This window comes from Equus caballus, chromosome 23 (assembly GCF_041296265.1).
Source record: "Equus caballus isolate H_3958 breed thoroughbred chromosome 23, TB-T2T, whole genome shotgun sequence".
Classification (NCBI taxonomy): Eukaryota; Metazoa; Chordata; class Mammalia; order Perissodactyla; family Equidae; genus Equus; species Equus caballus.
The window spans coordinates 68,544,192-68,565,784 of NC_091706.1; the positions used below are offsets into that span (position 1 = coordinate 68,544,192).

Here is a 21,593-nt window from a genome sequence, read left to right on the forward strand (position 1 = left end):
TGCAGCTTTCAGGTGAGATCCTAAAATACAGAACCAAGCAAAGCCATACCCAAACTCCTAACCCACAGAAACTGTGAGATAATAAGTGTTATTTTAAGCCACTAACCTTATAATAAGTAACCAATGCAACCGACTAGCAGTAGTATTCTTCAGAAATGCAACATTAGAGGGATATTTCGTAGATGAAAATAGGATCATGCCACTCACTAGCTTAAAAATCTCTCACTGGCTACAGAATAAAGGCCAAACAATTTAGCAAGACATAAAAGACTCTCCTTAATCTGACCTCTAGTCCCCTGATCTTAACATGTGCCACCTCCCTTCCCTCTTCTGTCTCTCCCTCCAAGCTCCAGCCATATACAAGTGATTACAAATTTTCTCAAGCCTGCATGCTGCTTCCCTTCTTAGAACACCTCACCCTCTGCCCCCCACTCCTTGCCCATCTTCTCTACACACGTCAGCCTGGTGTGGCCTCCATGGCCTCACCCTCTCCCAGGCTATCACAGAACCCCAAGTGCACTCTGTGTGGCTAGTCCCACCGTGCATTCTGTCAGTCCCACCGTGCATTCTGTCCCTTGCTTGCTGCCCTTCCTGCTGACTTACAGACTACAAGCTTCCTTAAGGGAGAAACTGCGTTTTGCTTGTCTGAGCTTATCTGTTGGTAGTTCTGGCAGATAACTGGTGCTCAATAAACTTTTACTAAATGAATTAATGCCAATAAAACTACATTCACTGGTCATAATTTTTCAAGAAAAAGGGTTATAATCCACAAGATAATTTTCTGTGGTACAAAGTATCAAACATTAGAATACTATGAATCTCTAAGATTCTCTAAATCTGACATTTAACATCTATGCAGTTCACTTCTCAACAACCTGTTAAACCTGCCACACAATGCATAACAAATCAGCATCTGCTGTTTCATTATTAATTTTCAAAGACTTTAAAGGTTTTATTGTATCCTTAAAGGCATAAAATGGACAATTTATATCAACCCAAACCAGAGAATATCACGCCTAAATTTAAAATAATTCATATTCAAATAAAATGTGAATATTCAAAAATTGTAGTTTATCCAAGCTTTAATCTAAAAGGCTCTAAAGCCAATTTTTAATAGAAAAAAAGAACAAATTAGTATTCTTTCATTTTCTATTTTTTAATAAAATATCTACGCCTACCCATATTTATTGAATTTTTTAGCTTAGAAGAGAAAGAAATGTTACCCTGACTGCTAAAAGCACCAGAGTGATAAGAATAAAAATGAATCTTTAAAAATGTTTGTATAGTTATCTAAAATACCACTTAAACTTTTAAAAATAAGATTTAATATTACAATAATTTTAATATAGTTCCCTTCATTTAGGAAACAAAAATATCTTTTACAATCAAAACCCAAATTATAAATCAAATTTATTTTTTAAAAGCTAATTCTCACACTTGAGCTTTTGTTATATGTAACTAAAATAAAGGTGGGGACCCCAAATGACTTAAGTGGAAAATAATTTATGCTAAAACTAATTTTCACATTGGAAATTTCTTGGCTATATACTAATTATAATACTAGCACGATATTTTTACTCCTCATAAAATTAAGAGCACAGACTATGCTTGGTTTGGTGTTTTTCTTCATTCAAAAAGCAGATGTTTTATCTCCTGGGAAAGCATTAAAATGGAAACATGATTTTATAACTATGTCATCTTCATAAACTAATATTCACTAAAACATTAGTGTTTATCATACACAGTAAAATTAAAAATTTTTTACTTGTGGTAAATTAGTAGGAGCAGAATGAGTATAACAGTGATAAATATTTTAAGCACGGTTCTCCAGCACAACACACTACATTTCACCCCAGAGAAAGAATGTTGGCAAAGATCTCTACCACATGGAAACTGCTTTTAAAGCTGTTGGGCCCTGACATTCTATTCAGCAGTTTGAAATCAACCCACAGCTTTCCTCATGCACCCTCCCTCTTGGGGCTAATGCACAAGCATGAATATCTATTGAGGAAAACCACAAAAAACTTCAAAACAGCTACAACGGTAGGCTCTTTTTTCACATATTATTTAAAATATTGTTTGCTAAGATGTAATTCCTCTAACAGTCTTAATAAATGTAAAGGGCATTTCTAATTTTTTTAAGTTTCAGATACCTCAAACAATTATTTTTTAACAAGCACTTTAGTATATCATTGTATAAACTTGAATATCCATGCAGGCAAGAACAGGGTGCTGCAAAAGTCACAAAACCCTGTTATTCTTTATTTTCAACCACTTATTTTTGATAAACAGAGAAATACAATGTAGTATCAGCAACTGGGTGATTCTGTTCGAAGTTACTTAAGAAAAAGTCTGAAATGTGCACCACCAGATAAAATCCACTGGTGAGTCTAAAAGAATCCTTCCCCCAAATGCTTGATTAAAGTTATTTTTTCTAGTCTGCAATACTATTTTTGCATTTTTCATAATTTAAATTGAAAAGGCAATGCTATTAATTAAAAATAGTGATACCTATGAAAATCACAAAACTAATAAAATTAAATTATGGCTTTTCCTATATTCTGTACCACCTAAAAGTAAGTGTTAATGACTACATTTCATAACGTTAAATTTAAAGTTTGTTTTAAAACTTTTCTTGGAACTTGTTTCTGTTCATACCAATGCAAATCAAGAGCTCTTATAAAGTAGTAAAGTTGAAATATGATATTTTTAACTCACATGAGACAAGATGCTGGGTCTTCATTTTAACTATTTATATACTACAGGTATCCTAAGGAGATTTCAACTGCATACAGTACCTTTGTTCAGGGCACCTAATTATTAAGAAACTGAAATTACCAACAATGCTTGGAGTTTTGATAGAAAACAAATAAAATCATTTTCCGAAACTATTTTTCAGAATGTCACTGATACATAAAAACTTTTAGCATCTAATTAAAGATCACTAAGGGTTAAATACTTGTTCTCTGGCCCCTACTGCGTACATCCTGCCAAAAAGTCCTCTAAGCTTTTAAATATTGCTTCGAAGGTCTGCGTTTTTATTTCCAGGGAAAAAGAGAGTATTGTCCCAGAGTCAGCAGGCCACTAGCTTATTAACTTCCAGTCACCTTGGTTTTTGCTAAAATGAAGACTCTGCAGTCTACACTTCTCCTGTTACTGTTTGTGCCTCTGATAAAGCCAGCGCCACCAACTCAGCAAGACTCACGCATTATCTATGATTATGGAACAGATAAATTTGAAGAAACTTTATTTAGCCAAGATTATGAGGATAAATACCTGGATGGAAAAAATATTAAGGTACTTTATTTCTACTCTAAATTTAACTTCTAAAATAGTCGCCCATTTAAATGCATGCTTTTGTTTTTTCTGAATGTGTCTGATAAGGTGACGGGAAAGAAAAACCACTTTAAATGATTCAAAGTAATTCAAAATAACTGTCCCTAAGATTATATTTTTAAAGTATGCATGCCTTTCAAATTAATAAATAGAATCTATGGTAACCAAACAGTATCTATAGCAACCAAAACCTAAGATTTAAGGAAAACTAAACTTTAAGATGACCCCCGACCAGTTGAGATTTCTATGTTAATTAATGTTACACAATGCGCTATAATTGCATATTATATTGCCTCAAAAAGAAAAACAGAAGAAGTAAAGATGGATTACCAACTTAAGGTTTATTATTTTAGGAAGAAGTGGCTCAAGGAAATAAAGAGAAGAATACGGGTTATTTTGGTATCTATAGCATTTCACAATAATTTACATATGCCAACTATACACAGTACCAAAAAAACGGAAAATGACTTACTACGGGGCTTTCTTTTTTAATCAGTTTCAACAATTTAGACTCAATTTGTAGCAAGTCACTGTAATTGTCATTGAGTTAATATTCCACAAGGATGACTTTCATACTCCACTTGTATGAGCTAAGTTACTACTTGTGGTTTTCTTGGCATACAGAAATGAAAGCTGGGTAAGGAAAAAGTTAATATGGCACATAAGTTATCTGTTGCCTGCCTATTCTCTCTCTCTCTCTCTCAGACACACACACACACACACACAAAGGAAAATGCGAAATGCAGCCAAATATACAACAATGTTGATTGCTTCAAAAGTTCTTCGCCACTAAAAATAAGATGGCAACGATTTTAAGAGTGACCAGCTACAATTGCTTTTCTTTTTCAGTACACAGTGAGCAAATGTTACCACTAGAGTGTCTTTCAATGAAGTTACTTAATATGCTAGCATTATTTTTGTCCAACATTAAGACAAAAAAGAGGTTATTATTAGTCACAGTTTCAAATTAAAAAAAAAAGGCCCATCATAACAATAAGCTATTGGCTCACATGGATGACTTGAATCTATCAATCAGTTAAAAGAACACTTTCAAAATTCCCTGGTCCCTAAAAAGAAAGAAGTAAGAAGTTCTCTACTTCTTCTCTTTAAGCTGCTTTAGAAGTCCCTCTATCTTAATAAAAATATGGGGACAAAGATATTGGTGAAACGGAGTAGAATTCAGCAGCGTTTAACATACAAACGCAGAGTGAAGGGGCTGTTCAACCAGAATACACATGAGAGAACGAAGGAGTCAAGATCGAGACTAAAGGTGGAACATGCTTCCAATGGGTGGAAAGACTAGGATCTCACATAATATACTTTAGTCTAGTGGCGGAAAATGTTCTCTCCCAGAGTAGGAAAGACCCAATTCCTACGGAGCTAACAGCCTGCAATAAAAGGGCTCCAAGGGGCAGGGCCTCATGGAGGCAGGTAGGTAATTAAGGGTCACTTTTGGAAGAGATTGAAAGGGCCTATTCCGCTTCACGTGTGTGACGTGACTGGTGCTTTAGTCCTGTTCAACATGGTAGAATCTGACATAAGGAACTCGGTTCAGACAGAACCATTAAGAATAATTAAAAGAGCTACTCTACATAAAAATGATCTCAAGACAGTATCATCACCTCAGAAAAACTTTCATTCGAGTCAGAGAATTCTCTCCTAGTTCCCATTTGGAATTCTAGTATGTCAACATTTAGGAAGCAGTGAGTTTAGCTTTTGGACATAGAAAATAAAAAAGACTTGGTTCTGTTGCTCAAGTTCACAGTCTGGAGCGAAAACAAGCTAAACAAATATTTACATTATAACTTAAGAAATGATGAAATGAAATTATATATAAAATCCTAATGGAGTACAAAAGAAATCCCACTGCAACTATGAGAAGACAGATGTTGTCTGTGATCCTTCGGTTTTATAGTCAAAATTAGACTTCATCACATCTGATAATAAATTTTTATTTTTCCAACAGGAAAAAAAAACTATGATAACACTTGACGAGAAAAGTCTTCAATTACAAAAAGATGAGAGTGTAACACCATTAACCCCCAAGAAAGAAAATGATGGTAAGTATGAATACCCTATCATCTAATTTTTTTTTAAAGGAGCTTTAAAAAAAACAGCTTATAATGGAACTTTATTCCTTATAGCAATCAAAAATTGCCTCAGGTTATAGGAAATCCAAACAGTAGAATTTTACGTCTGCAGGAACCAGATGCACTGCACATTAGAACATACTTTAAAGCATGATACTGGTGCACAAATAGAATAGAAAGTCCAGAAACACATGTAGAAAATCAGTACATAATTTAAAAAACAGTGCTGGGATGAGGGGCTGTCAATTGAAAGGACACAATTAGATCCACCCCTCACAAAGAAAGACAAACTCCCCCCACACAAGGGTCTGACTGTAAACAGTGAACCATACAGACCCTATAAGATAATCAGAGTGTGCAGTGCCTCAAAATTCAGAGATGACAGAAGAGATCAGGAAATGTGACTCCATAAAATGAAACTTTTGCATGGCAAAAAAAATCATAAAAAAGTCAGAGACGACTGAAAACTGAGAAAAATATCTTCAATATATGTCACTGATAAAGATTAATAACTCTAACTCATAAAGAACATGCAAAAATCCAGGAAAATGGAATTGACCAAAAGCCACTGGAAGAAGAGGCAAAAAATATAAACAGACAACTCACAAAATGATATTAAAATGACCCTTAAACATATGAAAGATGTTCAATCTCACACATAGAGAAATGTAAGTTAAAATTATATTGAGATGACATTTTTTAACCTATCCGATTGACAAAAATTAAAAATGTGACAATATATTAATATATTCCACTGACAAGGCTTTAGGGTGTCAGACAATCTCACACTGCTGGTGGGAATGCAAATTGGTACAATGCTTTTGGATAGGAATTTGGCAATATCAAATGAAACTAATTACGCATTTACTTTGTAACATAGCAATTGACTTCAGGGAATTTACCCTAAAGATACACCTCCGAAGTAAGAAAATACATACACAGAATCACTGAAGCACTGCTCGCAATTGCAAAATATTGGAAACAATCTAATTGCCCAGACACTGAAGAGTGGTTGAATAAAGTAGGGTCCATCCACACAAGGGAATGCTATACAGCTGTAAAATGAATGGGGACGACCACTATGAACAAACCTGGAGTGATGTCCAGAACATCTCATGTCAAAAGCCAAAGTGCCAAGAGCATCTCCATGTGCTGCCTTTCACCTAAGCAAGGAGGGGATATGAGAATAGATGCATGCACCAGCTCATTTGTGTGAAAAGAAACTCAAGAAGGGTAATTACAAAACTGAGACTAATTACCTACAGGTTATGGATGGGACCTCGGTGGAAAGGTGGGGAGACAGGACCTGGGAGGGCTGCAGGGGGAGGGCAGTGGCACTTCTCTGAGAACACAGTTTTTGTGTAGATTTGATTTTAGAACAAGGTTGTATTTCACATGGACAAACAAACAAACAAACAAATATATCTAAAAATGAAATCAAGAAGGATAAGACAAAAAGAACTCAAATTGGAATACATACAGAAAAACAAAAATTTTAAATGAATAACATAACATACTAAAGTGAGAAAAACATCTAATCCAAGTAACCCTTAAACACAGTATTTTGACTATACATCTTCAGGCTAAAGACAAAATAGAACAATAGGCAAAACTAAAATTCCAGTAAGTAGGTTTGTTTTCCACAGTGTTACAGGTTAGCGATAACGAAACCACTTAATGTGTGTTCTAGGACTGAGTAAAGTCAAGTAAATATACTGTGGATAATGAGAGCCAGGTTTCTCACTGAGGAAAGGGTGTTACAAGTATGGGAAGGGGAAAGGCTGGAATGAACACTGTGCAGCTGGAATGGAATGGAAGATATCAGCATCTACTCATGGTTTGTGTACAGATACAGAAAAAGATACAGATGTGTCTGTCTCTCCGTGTGAGTGTGTATGTGTATATGTGCATATGGTATATTTATGTATATATATGAGTATATGGTGTAGATATACATGTATGTATGTACAGGTCTATACACATACACGTGGAGAGAGAGATGACGACACATACATATATTCCCTAGCTCTCTCTCTGCTGAAAGAGCCTGGAAGCAATGAGACCAAGTAGCAATGAGCATTTCCACACCCAAATCTTGGTTATTAAATACCATCCTCCACCAAAAGGAACCAGTACTCCTTGAAGAAATAGCTGATTTTAGGCTTGGGGCCGGGAAACGGAAAGTTGGGGAGATGGGATCTGAGAGGGCTGTTGGGGGAGCGTAGTGGCACTTCTCCAAGGATACGTTTTTTGTGTAGATCTGATTTTAGAACAAGGTGTTGTTTCACACAGGGAAACAAACAAATATATTTATAAATAAAATCATGTCATAAAAAGATGTCTGGGACACTTTATCATGACAGAAAATAAGGAAGTTCTCAAAGAATAATGCCGATGTTTAATTTTTTAAAAAATTAATCATAATATAAAAAATACATAGGCATGACCACTTTGGAAAACAATCTGGGACTTTCTTCAAAATGTAAAAGATGTACAAGACCTGTACAGTGAAATCTAGAAAACAATGCTGAGAGAAATTAAAGACCAAAATATATTGGGTTCAAGGACCAGCAAACTCAGCATTGTTATGATGTCAATTTTTCCCAAATTTGTCTGTAGATTCAATGCAATCCCAAGTAAAATCCTATCAGGCTTTCTGAAATTAACAAGCTGATCCTAAAATTTACATGGCAATACGAAGAACCTAGAAGAGTCATAACAACACTGAAGGAGAACACATTTGGAGGATTTATACTACCTAATACCAAGACTTATTATAAAGCTATAGGAATCAAGACATTGTGGTATTAGCAGACAAATAAACAAACAGATCAGTGGAACAGAAGAGAGTCCACAAATAGACTTACACAATACGGTCAACTGGCTTTTTACAACGGTGGCAATGCAATTCAATGAGGAAAGGATTATCTTTTCAAAAAATGGTGCTGAAAGAACCAGACAGCTATAGGGGAAGAAAATGAATTTGGACCCTTCCTGACACCACATATAAAAATTAACTCAACATGGACCCCATATCTAATAAAGAGCTTAGACCATACAACTTATAAAAGAAAAAACAGGACAAAAACTTAAGTGGTTGGCAAAGATTTCTTAAATACAACACCAAAAGCACGAATTATAAAAAAATCAATTGTTCTTCTCTAAAATTAAAAATGTTTGCTTTTCAAAACACACTGATAAAATAAAAAGCCACAGACTGGAGGAAAACATTTACAAAACAGAAATCTGACAAACCATTATATCTATAACACATACTCTTATAATTCAATAATAATAATACAAAACACCCACTTAAAACATAGGCAAAAGATATGAACAAATACCCCAGTAAGGAAAATATGTGCATGGCAAATAAGTATATAAAAAGATACTCAGCATCATTAGTCATTAGGAAAATGCCAATTAAAACACGAGATACTACAACACACCTTACTTGAATGGCTAAAATTAAAAAGTCTGACCATACCAAATGTCGATGAGGAGGTGGAGCAAATGTAACTCTCACGCACTGCCGATGGGAACGTACGTTGCAGAACCACTTTAGAAAACAGTTTGGGACTTACTTCAAAAGGTAAACATACATCTATAATAAGACCCAGCCATTCTATTCTTAGGTATTTACCCAACAGAAATGAACACATTAAGTTCACACAAACTTGTACATAAATGTTCACAGCAGCTTTCTTTGAAATAGCCAGAAACTAGAAACAACCCAAATGTTCATAAGAGATGATTGAATAAATTGTGTATATTGACACAATGGAATACTACTCAGTAATAAAAAGGAATGAACTACTGACACACACAACAACAGATGAATCTCAAAATAACTCTGCAGAGTGAAAGACACTAGACAAAAGACATATACTGCATATTTCTTTTGATATAAAATTCTCAAAAATGCAAACTAATGTATAATGACAGAAAGATCACAGTTGCTTGGAGACAAGACTGGGAGAAAGGAATTACCAAAGGGCATGAGAAACTTTTTGGGGTGATGGATATGTTAATTAGCTTAATTGTAATAATGGTTTCAATAGTATATACATATGTCAAAAATGTATAAGTTACAGAAGTTAAATATGTGCAATTTATTGTATATCATTTAACCACAAAAAAGCTGTGCCAGGATAAAAAAACAGCTTAAACAATTTCTCACTGGCTAATCTGTGACAATTTGATTATCAAAATAAATATGCGGTAATATAATTATGACACATGAGAAAAAGAATTCGTCAGTTCACAGTGATAAAAAGCAATAAAGAAGAAGGGAATGTTCTACCTTACACCAGAATGCCAACTAACAAATGTAGAAAGGATGATGGAATTAGAAAGTCACTATTTGGCAATTATCCTAGTGATAAATGATTCAGGTAAGAACCATCAACAGATGATAAAACTAGTGGGTGGAAGTTTGATGACAAGCCAGATGTTTAGAATCTCAGAGCACTTTTCTGGAAGATACTTACGAATTACAAAGTGAAAAACAGTAGTTTCACAGAGTGAGAAACACAGTGGACAGGCTTGAACCAAGTGACCAAAGACAGTATCATCAGGAACAGGACAAAGAGATACTGTGTACTCCCTGAAACTAGGAACTGAGGACCCACCATCATTTCCATGGTATTCCTGCCAAAAATGAGGAACCTCAGACATACCCTAATTGAAAGAGCCTGCAAAACAAATGCCCCCAAAATAAAATTTTTTACAAATTCAAAAATTTTCAAAAAAGTAAAAGGTATGAAAAACAGAGACTAAGGAACTGTTCTAGGTTGAAGGAGATGAAAGAGGCATGACAAATAAATGCAATGAATGATGTAGGGTGCAATGGGATCCCAACAGTGCCTAGGATGCTGCTAACTTTCAAGTTAATAGTTTGTTTATTTAACTTGTGGTTTCTAAACTCATTAGCTACTGTCACCAATCTGAAATATGTTTCTGCCACACCAAGTGATAAACTAAGCTTGTGTTTACCTTAAGTCCTGCTTTATGAATTTTTTTTATATTTAAATGAGGAAATGTAACGTTGATCAATTCAGCAATGAAGGGATCATTGCTAAAACAGATAAGAGAATAAAAGACATTGTGGATTGCAGACTGAAATAAAATTCTGGTGAATTATCAGTTACAATATAGGTTACTAACTATCATGACCATGATATCTTTCCTGCTATCACCTATAATTCTGTAAAATATCTTTTTAAATTAGTAGTAACATTCATGAGAGCAATAATTTTACCACTAGAGGTCAAATATTTTTAAACTCCTATTTATATTTTTACGATTCTGTTTCCCAATCTAGAAATGCCCACGTGCCTGCTGTGTGTTTGTTTAAGTGGCTCTGTCTACTGTGAAGAAGTGGACATTGATGCTGTCCCACCCCTGCCAAAGGAATCAGCCTATCTTTATGCACGATTCAACAAAATTAAAAAGTTAACTGCCAAAGACTTTGCAGACATACGTAAGTTAACTTTAATAAGATATTAGTATTAACTCACATAAACACAAGTCTCTAGCACTTGTGGCCTATCACATCTAGGGCAGTACTGTTGGAGCATTTGAGTAGCCACCCCTAGGGCTTTACCATGAGCACACCAAAATCTCCCACCTCTGCAGTGCTAAGTCCCAGTCCTGGATCACTAATCCCTCATAAGTTTTCTAGATTCCTATGTTGTCAAGTGCTTCTGAGGAAAGTCACAAAAATCCATTGGTTTGTTGGTGAATCTCCTTTCCACTCAGATCTCCCCTGTCATCTGTCTTCACTGGTGACTTTGGTGTCTATGTTAATAGCCTGTCTGACATATGGGTGACCATGTCTTCTCAACCCCAATACTTCAAGATCCATTCGCCTCAGCCACTCAGCAGCACCAATACAATCGGGATGCTTCTCCCACCACATTTTATCTCCTACCTTCACTATAAAAGCACTGAAACTGCTTTTCCTTACGTTAACTCATGGTTATTAATCTGGCTGCACATTCAAAATATCTGAGGAAGTATTTTTAAAATACTGATACTGGGCCCTAGTGCCCAGAGGTTCTAAGTTAGGTCGAGGGAGAAGTCCAGGCACCATCATTAAAAGCAACCAAACTCCTCTGATGATTCTAATATAGAGCCAGTGTTGAGAACAGTAGCATTCCACTCCCTCCCAGGTCATCAACAATCTTGGACTTCTGGTGTCCGGTCCTATTAAACCTTACAACAGCTTGCCCCTAGGGCTTTACCACGAGCACACCAAAATCTCCCACCTCTGCAGTGCTAAGTCCCAGTCCTGGATCACTAATCCCTCATAAGTTTTCTAGATTCCTATGTTGTCAAGTGCTTCTGAAGAAAGTCTCCAAGAAGTGTACAGGGGCCCCACTACACATTTATGAGATTAACCATAACTGGATTCATGCTGCCACTGGAAGTTCCAAACTGACTGAAATGCAGCTGTTTCTCATTACTTGTGGATTCCATATTTTCAAACTCACTTACTTGCTAAAATTTATTTGTAACCCAAAAATCAATACTTGCAACACTTCGACAGTCATTTGTAAGCGTGCAGAGTGGCAAAACATCTGAGTTTCCCAGTTCAGGGTGAAGAAGGCGATGCCCTGCCCTTTGGTTTCAGCTTTTATACTGTAAATAAGCGTGTTGTTCACAGTCTACTTAGTGCCACATTTTCGTGCTTTTTGCTGTTTAAAATGTTCCCTATGCATCATGTCTGGTATTCCTAAGTTCAAGAAGGCTGTGATATGTGTTAGGTAACCTTCAATCAAGTATGAGCCACAGTGCTGATGGCTGTGAAATCACTATTAATGTATCAACAGTATGTACTGAATAAGATGCCTTTAAAAAGAAACATAACCCTGCATGTCCCCTAGGAGCAATGGTTCTGCCTTCACTAATTCAGTGTTCGTGGCGTCTCTATAGACATGACTATCTGGAATAATGAGAAGCAATTGTATTTCCTAATCATCCCAGACAGACAAAAGTGACACACACACACACACAGTGAATTTCTCTATTTCTCAGTCTGCATCACTTTAACAATTAGGGAACATTTTTGCCTGTTGTTGTTAAGCAGTAAGGCATAGAGAGATTAAGATAACCCATAATCACAATGCAACACGCCTGCAAAATTTGCCTGCAACACGCAAAAAATATTTACATGATTCTATTCAATCGAATGTGACGCTTACTTTCCATGATTTGTCAGAAGAATTTCTTTCGATCAGCCTGAACATCCTGAGAATTCAAACGGAGAAGAATGGAAGGACTCTATGAACTTTGAGTTCCCTTCCAAACCTGAGATTCTAGGACTCCAGTGAGAAAGGCCATCAGTGTCAACCAGAGTAGATGCTCAGTATTCATTCAACAAAACTCACTGAGGCTACCAAGTGTACACACTAAAAGTAAAAGATGTTTGAATGATCTGTTAAACAAATGCTTTTCTTCAGTCCACACAAATGAGAATTTAACTTCTGTATTTTTTTATATATTTTTCCTTCAAGCCAACTTAAAAAGACTTGATTTCACGGGAAATTTGATTGAAGATATTGAAGACGGTACTTTTTCAAAACTTTCTCTGTTGGAAGAACTTACACTAGCTGAAAATCAACTATTGAAACTTCCAGTTCTTCCTCCCAAGCTTACCTTATTTAATGCAAAATACAACAAAATCAAGAGTAGAGGAATCAAAGCGAATACATTCAAAGTAAGTATTTTATAGTGTGACAACACAATTATTAGTTTTTACACAGACAATGATAACATGATAAAGAGAAACTCTGGTCTAGAATTTTGTTTTATGTTTTAAAACTATTGTAATTTAATACATGAAGACATTATTTACATAATAAATAGCCATACTATTAGGCTCATTCAGTCTAGCTTATGGCTGTACCTCACTTAAAATACATAACCTTTATCTTGTTTCATGGGACTACACTGTCTCCCATCTTTTTCACTTGTTCACGTGCAAAATATTTATACATACAGACATGGTTCACACCTTCATGGCACCAAGACTCCACAAAACCTCAAAATGGGTGTTTCCTGTGTTTCTTTTTCCTTACAATATTATTAATTTACAAATGCCAGGAAAAATAAAGTTCTAAAAGTAAACATTGAATTTTACTTTTAATACCTCAAAATATTATGCCATAAAATTCTGTAGGTAGACTTTCTTTTGAATTCCATGATGGCATCTAATACAAAACTATATAGTAAAAAATTAAATACATTTCTTAATTTAGTAATTCAAGAAAACACATGTACAGGTAAAAGGGAAGGTGATCTATTCTGATTTAGGCAGCCAGGTTGTCTCAAAATGCAGAGTCTGTGGAGAAGTAATCACTCAGCCCATGACTTCCATGGCTCTGATATACTCAATTCCAAGTCCCAGAAGAAACTCCAGGTAAAAGGATGAGACACTCATGCTACTGTTGGCAACAGACAACCTCATTCCAAAGGAAGGTTTGTAGCTTCTAATGATAACTCCTAACAGAAGCACCTAAAACTATCAAATTTTCCTTATCATGAAGTTTATGATAATCATACAAATGTACAATCTGTCCACACACATAGAATATGTCAGAAAATGTAAGAATAATTCCATTTTTCTTTTCTTTTTGTTTACATTTAAGGATTCCTTTTTCAACTTTAAGGGACGTTCTAAAGACAGATCAGAGTTCCTCAGAAGTAAGGGGACTCTTAGGGGACTTTTAAAAACTGGCTTCACTTTAAAAACAAACAAAAACTCTTGTAATGTGAAGATATGTAATTCCAGCTGGTAAGCGTTTGAATGACTGGCATGTTAAAGGCCTACAGGAACTGATCGACGTTTCACAAAAGGAATGTTTGACTATTTTGGATTTTACACATGCCTTACAGAAGGGATTCATGACAAGTTGGCATGGAAATGCTCTGTAGTTTTTCATAATACCCTGGCTGCAACAGCCACTGGTAAAATCAGGTTACTCTAACCTATGTAAAGAGGCCCCCTGGGGAAGACAGGAGCTTGGTACCCATACAGTGGATGGTAGGATGCTTAAGAAAGGATTAAAATAATAGCAAATTAATTCTTAAAAAAAAAAAATTAGCAAATTCTGCCACAGGATGCATATCAAAGGAAAAGTAAAAGATTAATGTCAGGAAAAACTACATCTTGAAATAATATTACAAAATTGTACCCAATTATGGGCTAGTGATCATGAAGAATAATCTAACATAGAGCCCTTAGGGGGAAAAATCATATTTAGCTAAGTAATTAATAAACTGCTTTGAGAAACATCTTACTAACAAACATACACATATCTTAGAGTATTCCTTTAGTTAGAAATTAGGGGAGCTGAAATGGGAAGCTCTGGAGCTTCAAGAGAGGTTATAGCAGCACCAGGACCCAAATTCAGTCCTGCACAGGGACTGACCTCATTAGCTGCTCCCAAGACAAATCCAAAGAGCCCCAGAAGCTGGCATGAGGGCTGAGGCCAGGCACAGCTGGGTATTCAGACGCCAGATGAGTGGACAGAAATGTGGGGACACAGTAGGGCTCTACTGTCCTTTGTAAAGGACCAAAATATACCACTTGTGAAACCAAACCCCCCCCAAAATCAAAAAACTACCATACCAACAATTAATAGTATTGATATGTCTATTCAATATCTATGTACATACACATATGTACAAATATGTGTGTACACAGCATGAATCTTGTGAACAAATGCACTGATCTCAATGACACTCAAGCAAAAGTAACCTTTTCCTTACAGAAACTGAATAAACTCTCCTTCCTCTACTTGGACCACAATGCCCTGGAATCTGTGCCTCTTAATTTACCTGAAAGTCTACGTGTAATTCATCTTCAGGTATGATTGCTCCTTTCACAATATCTGACTTCAAATTACTATGGGTCAATCTTAAGACATGTTAGGGAACCCACTTATTCACATGTAAATTTTGCATATCAAAAGTATTAATATTTAGCTCAATGCACTCTCCTGCCTGGAAGCGCCCATTCTGTCCAGAGTACCATGAAAGGACCAGCAACACTAGGTGCTCTTAGAGTGGGGTTTGAATCCAGCTGTGCACTTAGCATCCCCTAGCTAACCTGACATATGGATTTTAAGTTGGGGGACACTAAGACCTCTGGTTTATATTTCTTTCTCCAAATAGCAGTAAACATTTGCTTTTGGAGACTTTCCAGTTGACTTCCTTGTCCAACATCAACTTGAGGTAATAGAAAAGAGAAGAGGGAATAAAAATAAACTAAAATTGGTCTTGAAGCATCACAAGAATTCCTATTTGTTGTTTTTACTTCTTTAAAGAATATTTAAGGATACAGTACCCATTCTGAGTTGACACTCGACAACAGGATACTTTTTCCAGCTAGTATAATTTCATTTATACTCAGAACTTTCTGTTACATGGATATTACTCTGAGTAACAGCAAGAAGTCTGTTCTTCTACAGTAATGCTGTAGACAACGGGTTCAGATTGCACAAAGAGTGTTTTATTACCCTGAGCATACACAGTATGTAAAATATTTCAAAAATCACTTTTTAGATGAAATATTCTGTAAGATCCCATTACATAGCATACAAAAGGTTGATTTCAGATTTCTGAACAATTTTTCCCTTTTATTTTCCAGTTTAATAACATAACTTCAATCACAGATGATACATTCTGCAAGGCCAATGACACCCGTTATATTCGGGACCGCATTGAAGAAATACGCTTGGAGGGCAACCCCATCGTCCTGGGAAAGCATCCCAACAGTTTTATCTGCTTAAAAAGACTGCCCGTAGGGTCATACGTTTAACCACATCAATGCTAACATACACATACTTATAATCTGTCTCAACAATGTCTAAAGGAGCATGAATGTTTAATATTAACTGTGTATCTCACTATGAAGGAATTTTATGTTTTAAGCAAGGATGGTCAAAAATCTTAAATATAACAACAAGTAAAAAGTAAGATTGAATCTCTAAATTCAAAACAAAGTAATGTGAAAATATTTAAATAGCATTACAAAATCCTTGTAGTTTATACCAGCATGTTATTTAATAGGTATGTTTTTATATAAATACCCAAATTTAAGAACCATTATTTCCATTACTAATGAAGTAAGAGGATAAGTCTAAGAAACTTTCAACTGTTTTTCTTTCCTGGCCTTTACTGGATCCCTAAAGCATTTAAGGCAGAGGCTCCAAAAACTGTGAAAAGCTAAATATTTCCAGTAATCTCCCATTTTTCTTTTATGATTCATACATTATTCATTTTGAAGTAGGAATTTTGTTTTCTTTCTATTAAGGCAGCTATTATATTTTTACTTAGCCTGAGAAATAGGGTATAGTCTCCTATCTAGGCAAAGCTTTCCAAATAAAGTATAATCTTACTCTCTCATAAGGAGCTAACAGAGTAATGCTCAAAGTTATTCTGCTTTGTAGTCACACAGTTAAAGGCTTTAGTAAAACCGTACAAAAATTTCTTTTATCTAAATATTAACATTCTAAGTCTACCATAAAACACTTTATGTCAAGCAGACCAAAATCTGTGTTCTTATAAGAAAAACTGAAAGTCCAACCTGTTTCTCAGAAAATAGCCATAAAGTTCTCCATTGCAAAGGCTTTCAAATATGATACTGCAAAACATTTTTTTTTACATTATAGGAAAGAGAATCTCAGCAATAAATTTGTCCAAATGTAAGACATGAAAACAAAATGAATTCTGTAGTGGTATTGCACACCGCCTTCCTACCCACCCATACATGTCCATGTTCACAGAAAAAGACTACAGATTCATAAGAAAGCTTCTGAGAAGCATTTTCTAAAGACTCATGATTAACTCATATATTTAAGGGTGAGGATTCACCTTCGATCTAATAGTGAATTTATAAGGACACAAAGCTGTCAGATTAAAGTTCCTAAAATAAATTTCCTCTTGCTCAAACCCCATTCAAAAGTCTTAGTCTCTACATTGCTTTGGGGTTACGTACAAAATTATCAGTGCTTTACAAAGATGAGTTTAATACTGTGGATTGTTTTCAACATAAATCATACGTGAGAATCAAGTTGGTCTCTCTACACTATTCCCAGAACAAACAAATACTTATTCGTATTTTTAAGCATTTGCTTCTGTTTTTTTCAGAAATAAGTAGGTCATTCTACCTAGAATAACCTCCTGTTTTTCAAATCTTCCCTCATTTGTCATGGTTGACCCTAAGACGAAACTTTTTCATTAAAATATCTGTGATCTTAAGGCCACAATAATTACTGCTATAAAAACTTATTAACTCATTCACTTGTTTTACTCTGGTAACTGATAGTCATACTACCATACTGCCTTCTCATTATCTTGTGTGCATGCCTCATTTCTCTGTGACTGAAAGCTCACCAAATGCACTGAACATACTCCCTTTGTACTTTCAAAGTGCCTAGCATAACAGTGAGCACATTTGATTTGAATATACCATAAACAGTGCAAAATAAAATTCATTTTAACATAAGGGCTCTGTTTTATTTAAAAAAATAGAATCTTTAAACTATAAAAATCTTGAATAAATCAATGGAAATAAATTGTAACTTTATCTGGAAAGATAATCTTGATAGGGGAGAGCTGAGTGCTGGGACTGACACTGGGGAATGCAGTTGGAGGAGACCGCTCACGTCCCAGATATCAGTAAAGCACAGCAATGTTTTCCTACGTTCTTCATATAATTAGACTTAAAGAGAAAAAACACCATAAAATAACTCAAATTTTAGATAATTCAAAAGCCAGTGGCTTAGATAAAATAATAATTAGGAGAGGAAAGTCACTGATGAAAAATCTGAATGACCGGGGCTGGCCCCATGGCCGCGTGGTCGAGTTCATGCGCTCTGCTGCAGGTGACCCAGTGTTTCATTGGTTCGAATCCTGGGCGCAGACATGGCACTGCTCATCAAGCCACGCTGAGGCAGCGTCCCACATGCCACAACTAGAGGGACCCACAACGAAGAATATGCAACTATGTACTGGGGGGCTTTGGGGAGAAAAAGGAAAAAAATGAAATTAAAAAAAAAAAATCTGAACAACAGAATTACCTTAAAGAAATAATTTTGAGACTTCTAGATAAGACGATATGAACATTGGTACCTGGCAAACTTATATACCCTTAAGTTACAAATAAAATAAAATAACGAGAGAAAGTAAAAATATGCTGATTCCATTATCGTAAATAGGTATTGTTTCATTCTTGACATGGAAAATTAAAGAAACAGAGGCTTAAAATTAAAAATAATTTACCCTTACAAACATTCCTGAAAGAAACTAAAAAAGACACACATAAATGGAAAGACATCCTAGGTTCACGGACTGGAAGACTGAATAGTTAACATGTCAATACCATCCAAAGCAATCTAGTTTCAATGCAATCTCTATCAAAGTCCCAATGACATTTTATGAAGAAAAAGAAAGACCCATCCTAAAATTCATATGGACTCTCAAAGGACTCTAAATAGCCAAAACAAATTTGTAAAGAAGAACAAAGCTGAAGGACTCATACTTCCTCATTTCATCACTTACTACAAAGCTATAGTAATCAAAAGTGTGGTCTGGCTTAAGGACAGACACACAGACCAATGGAATAGAATAGTGAGCCCAGAAATAAACCTTTGTGTATATGGTCCAATTATGTTTGACAAAGGTGCCAAGACCACTCAATAAGGAAAGGACAGTCTTTTCAACAAATGGTGCTGGGAAAACTGGATATTCACACACAAAAGAATGAAATTGGACCCACAGCTTACAATGTATACAAAATATTAACTCAAACTGGTCAAATACCTAATTTTAAGAGCTAAATTATAAAACTCTTAGGGAAAAAAAAAGAGAAAAATCTTTATGACAATTAATTTGGCAATGATTTCTTGGATATGACATCAAAAGCATAGGCAACAAAAAAAAATAGATAAATTGGACTTCATCAAAATTAAAAATTCTTGTGAATCAAAGAACACTATCAAGAGAATGAAAAGACAATTCAGAGAATGGGAGAAAATATTTGTCGATCATATATTTGGTAAGAGATTACCCTCTAGAATATATAAAGAAGTCCCACAAATCAACAACAACAAAAACAATCCAATTCAAAGATAGGCAAAGGACTTGAATAGACATTTCTCCAAAGAAGATATATAAATGGCCAAAAAGCACATGAAAAGATGCTAAACATCATTACTCATTAGGAAACTGTAAATCAAAACCACAATAAGAATACCACTTCATACCCATTAGGCTGGCTCTTACCAAAAAATAAACAAATAAAAACAAAAGACCCCCCAGAAAATAACAAATGTTGACAAGAATATGGAGAAATTGGAAGCCTTGTATACTGCTGTTGGGAACGTAAAATGATGTGGCCCCTGTGGAAAAAAAAAAATGTGGTTCTTCAAAAAATTAAACATAGAATTACCATACAATCCAGCAATTCCATTTACAGGTATATACTTAAAAGAACTGAAAGTAGGGACTCAGATATTTGCACACCAATGTTCAAAGAAGCATTATTCACAACAGTCGAAAGGTGGAAACAACCCAAGTGTCCATCAACAAATGAATGGATAAACAAAATGTGGTACATACATAAAACTGAATAGTATTGTGACACATGCTACAAAATGGATGAAACCTGAGGACACTATGTTAAGTGAAATTCCCGGCAAAAAGGAAAAATGTTGTATGATTCCACTTAAATGAGGTACCTAGAACAGTAAAATTCACAGAAACAGAAAATAGAATGGTGGTTCCCAGAAACTGGAAGGAGGCAAGTTAGTACTTAATGGGTACAGAGTTTCAGTTAGAGATGATGAAAAAGTTCTGGAGATAGATATTGGTGACGGTTGAATAACAATATGACTGTTTCTTTCCATTCTAGCAACCTTATCACCAGCAAAGACCAGCTCATAGAAGCGCTCTATCTTCTATAGGAAAAATACACCAATTAGATTCCCACACCTGCCTTGAAAGCACTTAGAGGCAAGTCAGCTTTGGAAATGGGGACTGGTGCTCACATTTCCCACAACCCATTCAAATGTATCAGTCAACAGCCATATTAAATGATTCGTTACCACTACTGCCAACATACTCTTCAGTCAGCAGTACATTTTACCAATTGTGAAACAGAGCTATTTAATTGTTCTGGCGTGGAAGCACCTGCAAGTAAACAAGGTAATCATGAGAACTCTCCAAGAGGCCACAGAACAGATACAGGTAAAGGTATAGGTACTGGCATGTTCCATTCTAAAGAAAATTCTATGCCTGACAGATTTTATCAGCTCAAGCAAATAGAATGCAAATATTGATATTGATGATGATGATGATGATGATGACAAAGAATCCAAAATAAAGGTGAGTTACTATCAGTCATAAAAACAAGTCATGATCCCGTTAGGCTTTTGAGGGAACCTGAACCTTTAGATACTATTTATGTTGACTCTTTCAGAACTGTTTTTTGTGTGGAACGCGGCTGTCAACAATTTGACCCTATCCAACTAAGCAGGATCTGGGAGATTACAATTCAGCCAAACATAATTTTAGTTATGCCAGAAAACAAACAAAGGGAACAGAAAGAAGTCTTTGCATGTACCCATATCAGACTTGAGAAGCATTACTTTACAAGAATTAGTCTTAAGTAGTTAAACTTGAAACATACGATAATTAAGAAACTCAAAATATAGAGTCTGACTGAGGAACTAAAGATTATACTCCTATGTGATAACCTTGCTATCATTATATTCTTTTTTGTGTGTGTGTGAGGAAGATTAGCCTTGAGCTAACATCTGTGCCAATCTTCCTCTACTTTGTATGTGGGATGTCTCCACAGCATGGGCTGATGAGAGGAGTAGGTATGCACCCAGGATCCAAACCTGTGAACCCGGTCTGCTGAAGTGGAACGCGCAGAACTTTAACCAGTGGGCCACGGCGCCAGTCCCTGATTATCTTCTCTATTAACATTTGTCATTTTACTTCATGTACCCTGGACAGATTTTTTCAAAAATGCATATTTTAGAATAAGTATATAACTATGCTTCTTTCAAAGTAATCTATAATATAAATGATTCACTGATTTGTATAGAAGCATTCCTCCTTCATTATTCCAAATAACTGCAAATTCCAGAAGCC

General features: G+C 35.4%; 2 protein-coding genes across 6 annotated transcripts in view; one reads left to right on the plus strand and one right to left on the minus strand.

The window, feature by feature from the left end:
- CENPP (centromere protein P) overlaps positions 1–21,593 on the minus strand; it is a 215,819-nt gene that overhangs the window by 141,066 nt on the left and 53,160 nt on the right. The window lies entirely within an intron of this gene.
- OGN (osteoglycin) lies at positions 1,849–17,940 on the plus strand. 2 transcript variants are annotated; one of them, XM_023627639.1, is made up of 7 exons: positions 1,849–2,043; positions 3,130–3,297; positions 5,303–5,396; positions 10,750–10,908; positions 12,944–13,146; positions 15,203–15,298; positions 16,081–17,940. In XM_023627639.1, the coding sequence occupies exons 1-7, from the start codon at positions 1,864–1,866 to the stop codon at positions 16,249–16,251; spliced, it is 1,071 nt and encodes a 356-aa protein (XP_023483407.1). In that variant the 5' UTR covers positions 1,849–1,863; the 3' UTR covers positions 16,252–17,940. The 2 variants fall into 2 exon arrangements, with proteins under 2 accessions (XP_023483407.1, XP_001918010.2); XM_001917975.5 differs by having other exon boundaries at positions 1,913–2,043; positions 3,049–3,297.

Coding starts and splice junctions, on each gene's coding strand:
- OGN (XM_023627639.1), top strand. CDS start 1,864: ATGTTGGCAAAGATCTCTACCACATGGAAACTGCTTTTAAAGCTGTTG. Junction 3,298..5,302: donor TGGATGGAAAAAATATTAAG/GTACTTTATTTC, acceptor TTTTTCCAACAG/GAAAAAAAAACTATGATAAC. Junction 5,397..10,749: donor CCCCAAGAAAGAAAATGATG/GTAAGTATGAAT, acceptor TTCCCAATCTAG/AAATGCCCACGTGCCTGCTG.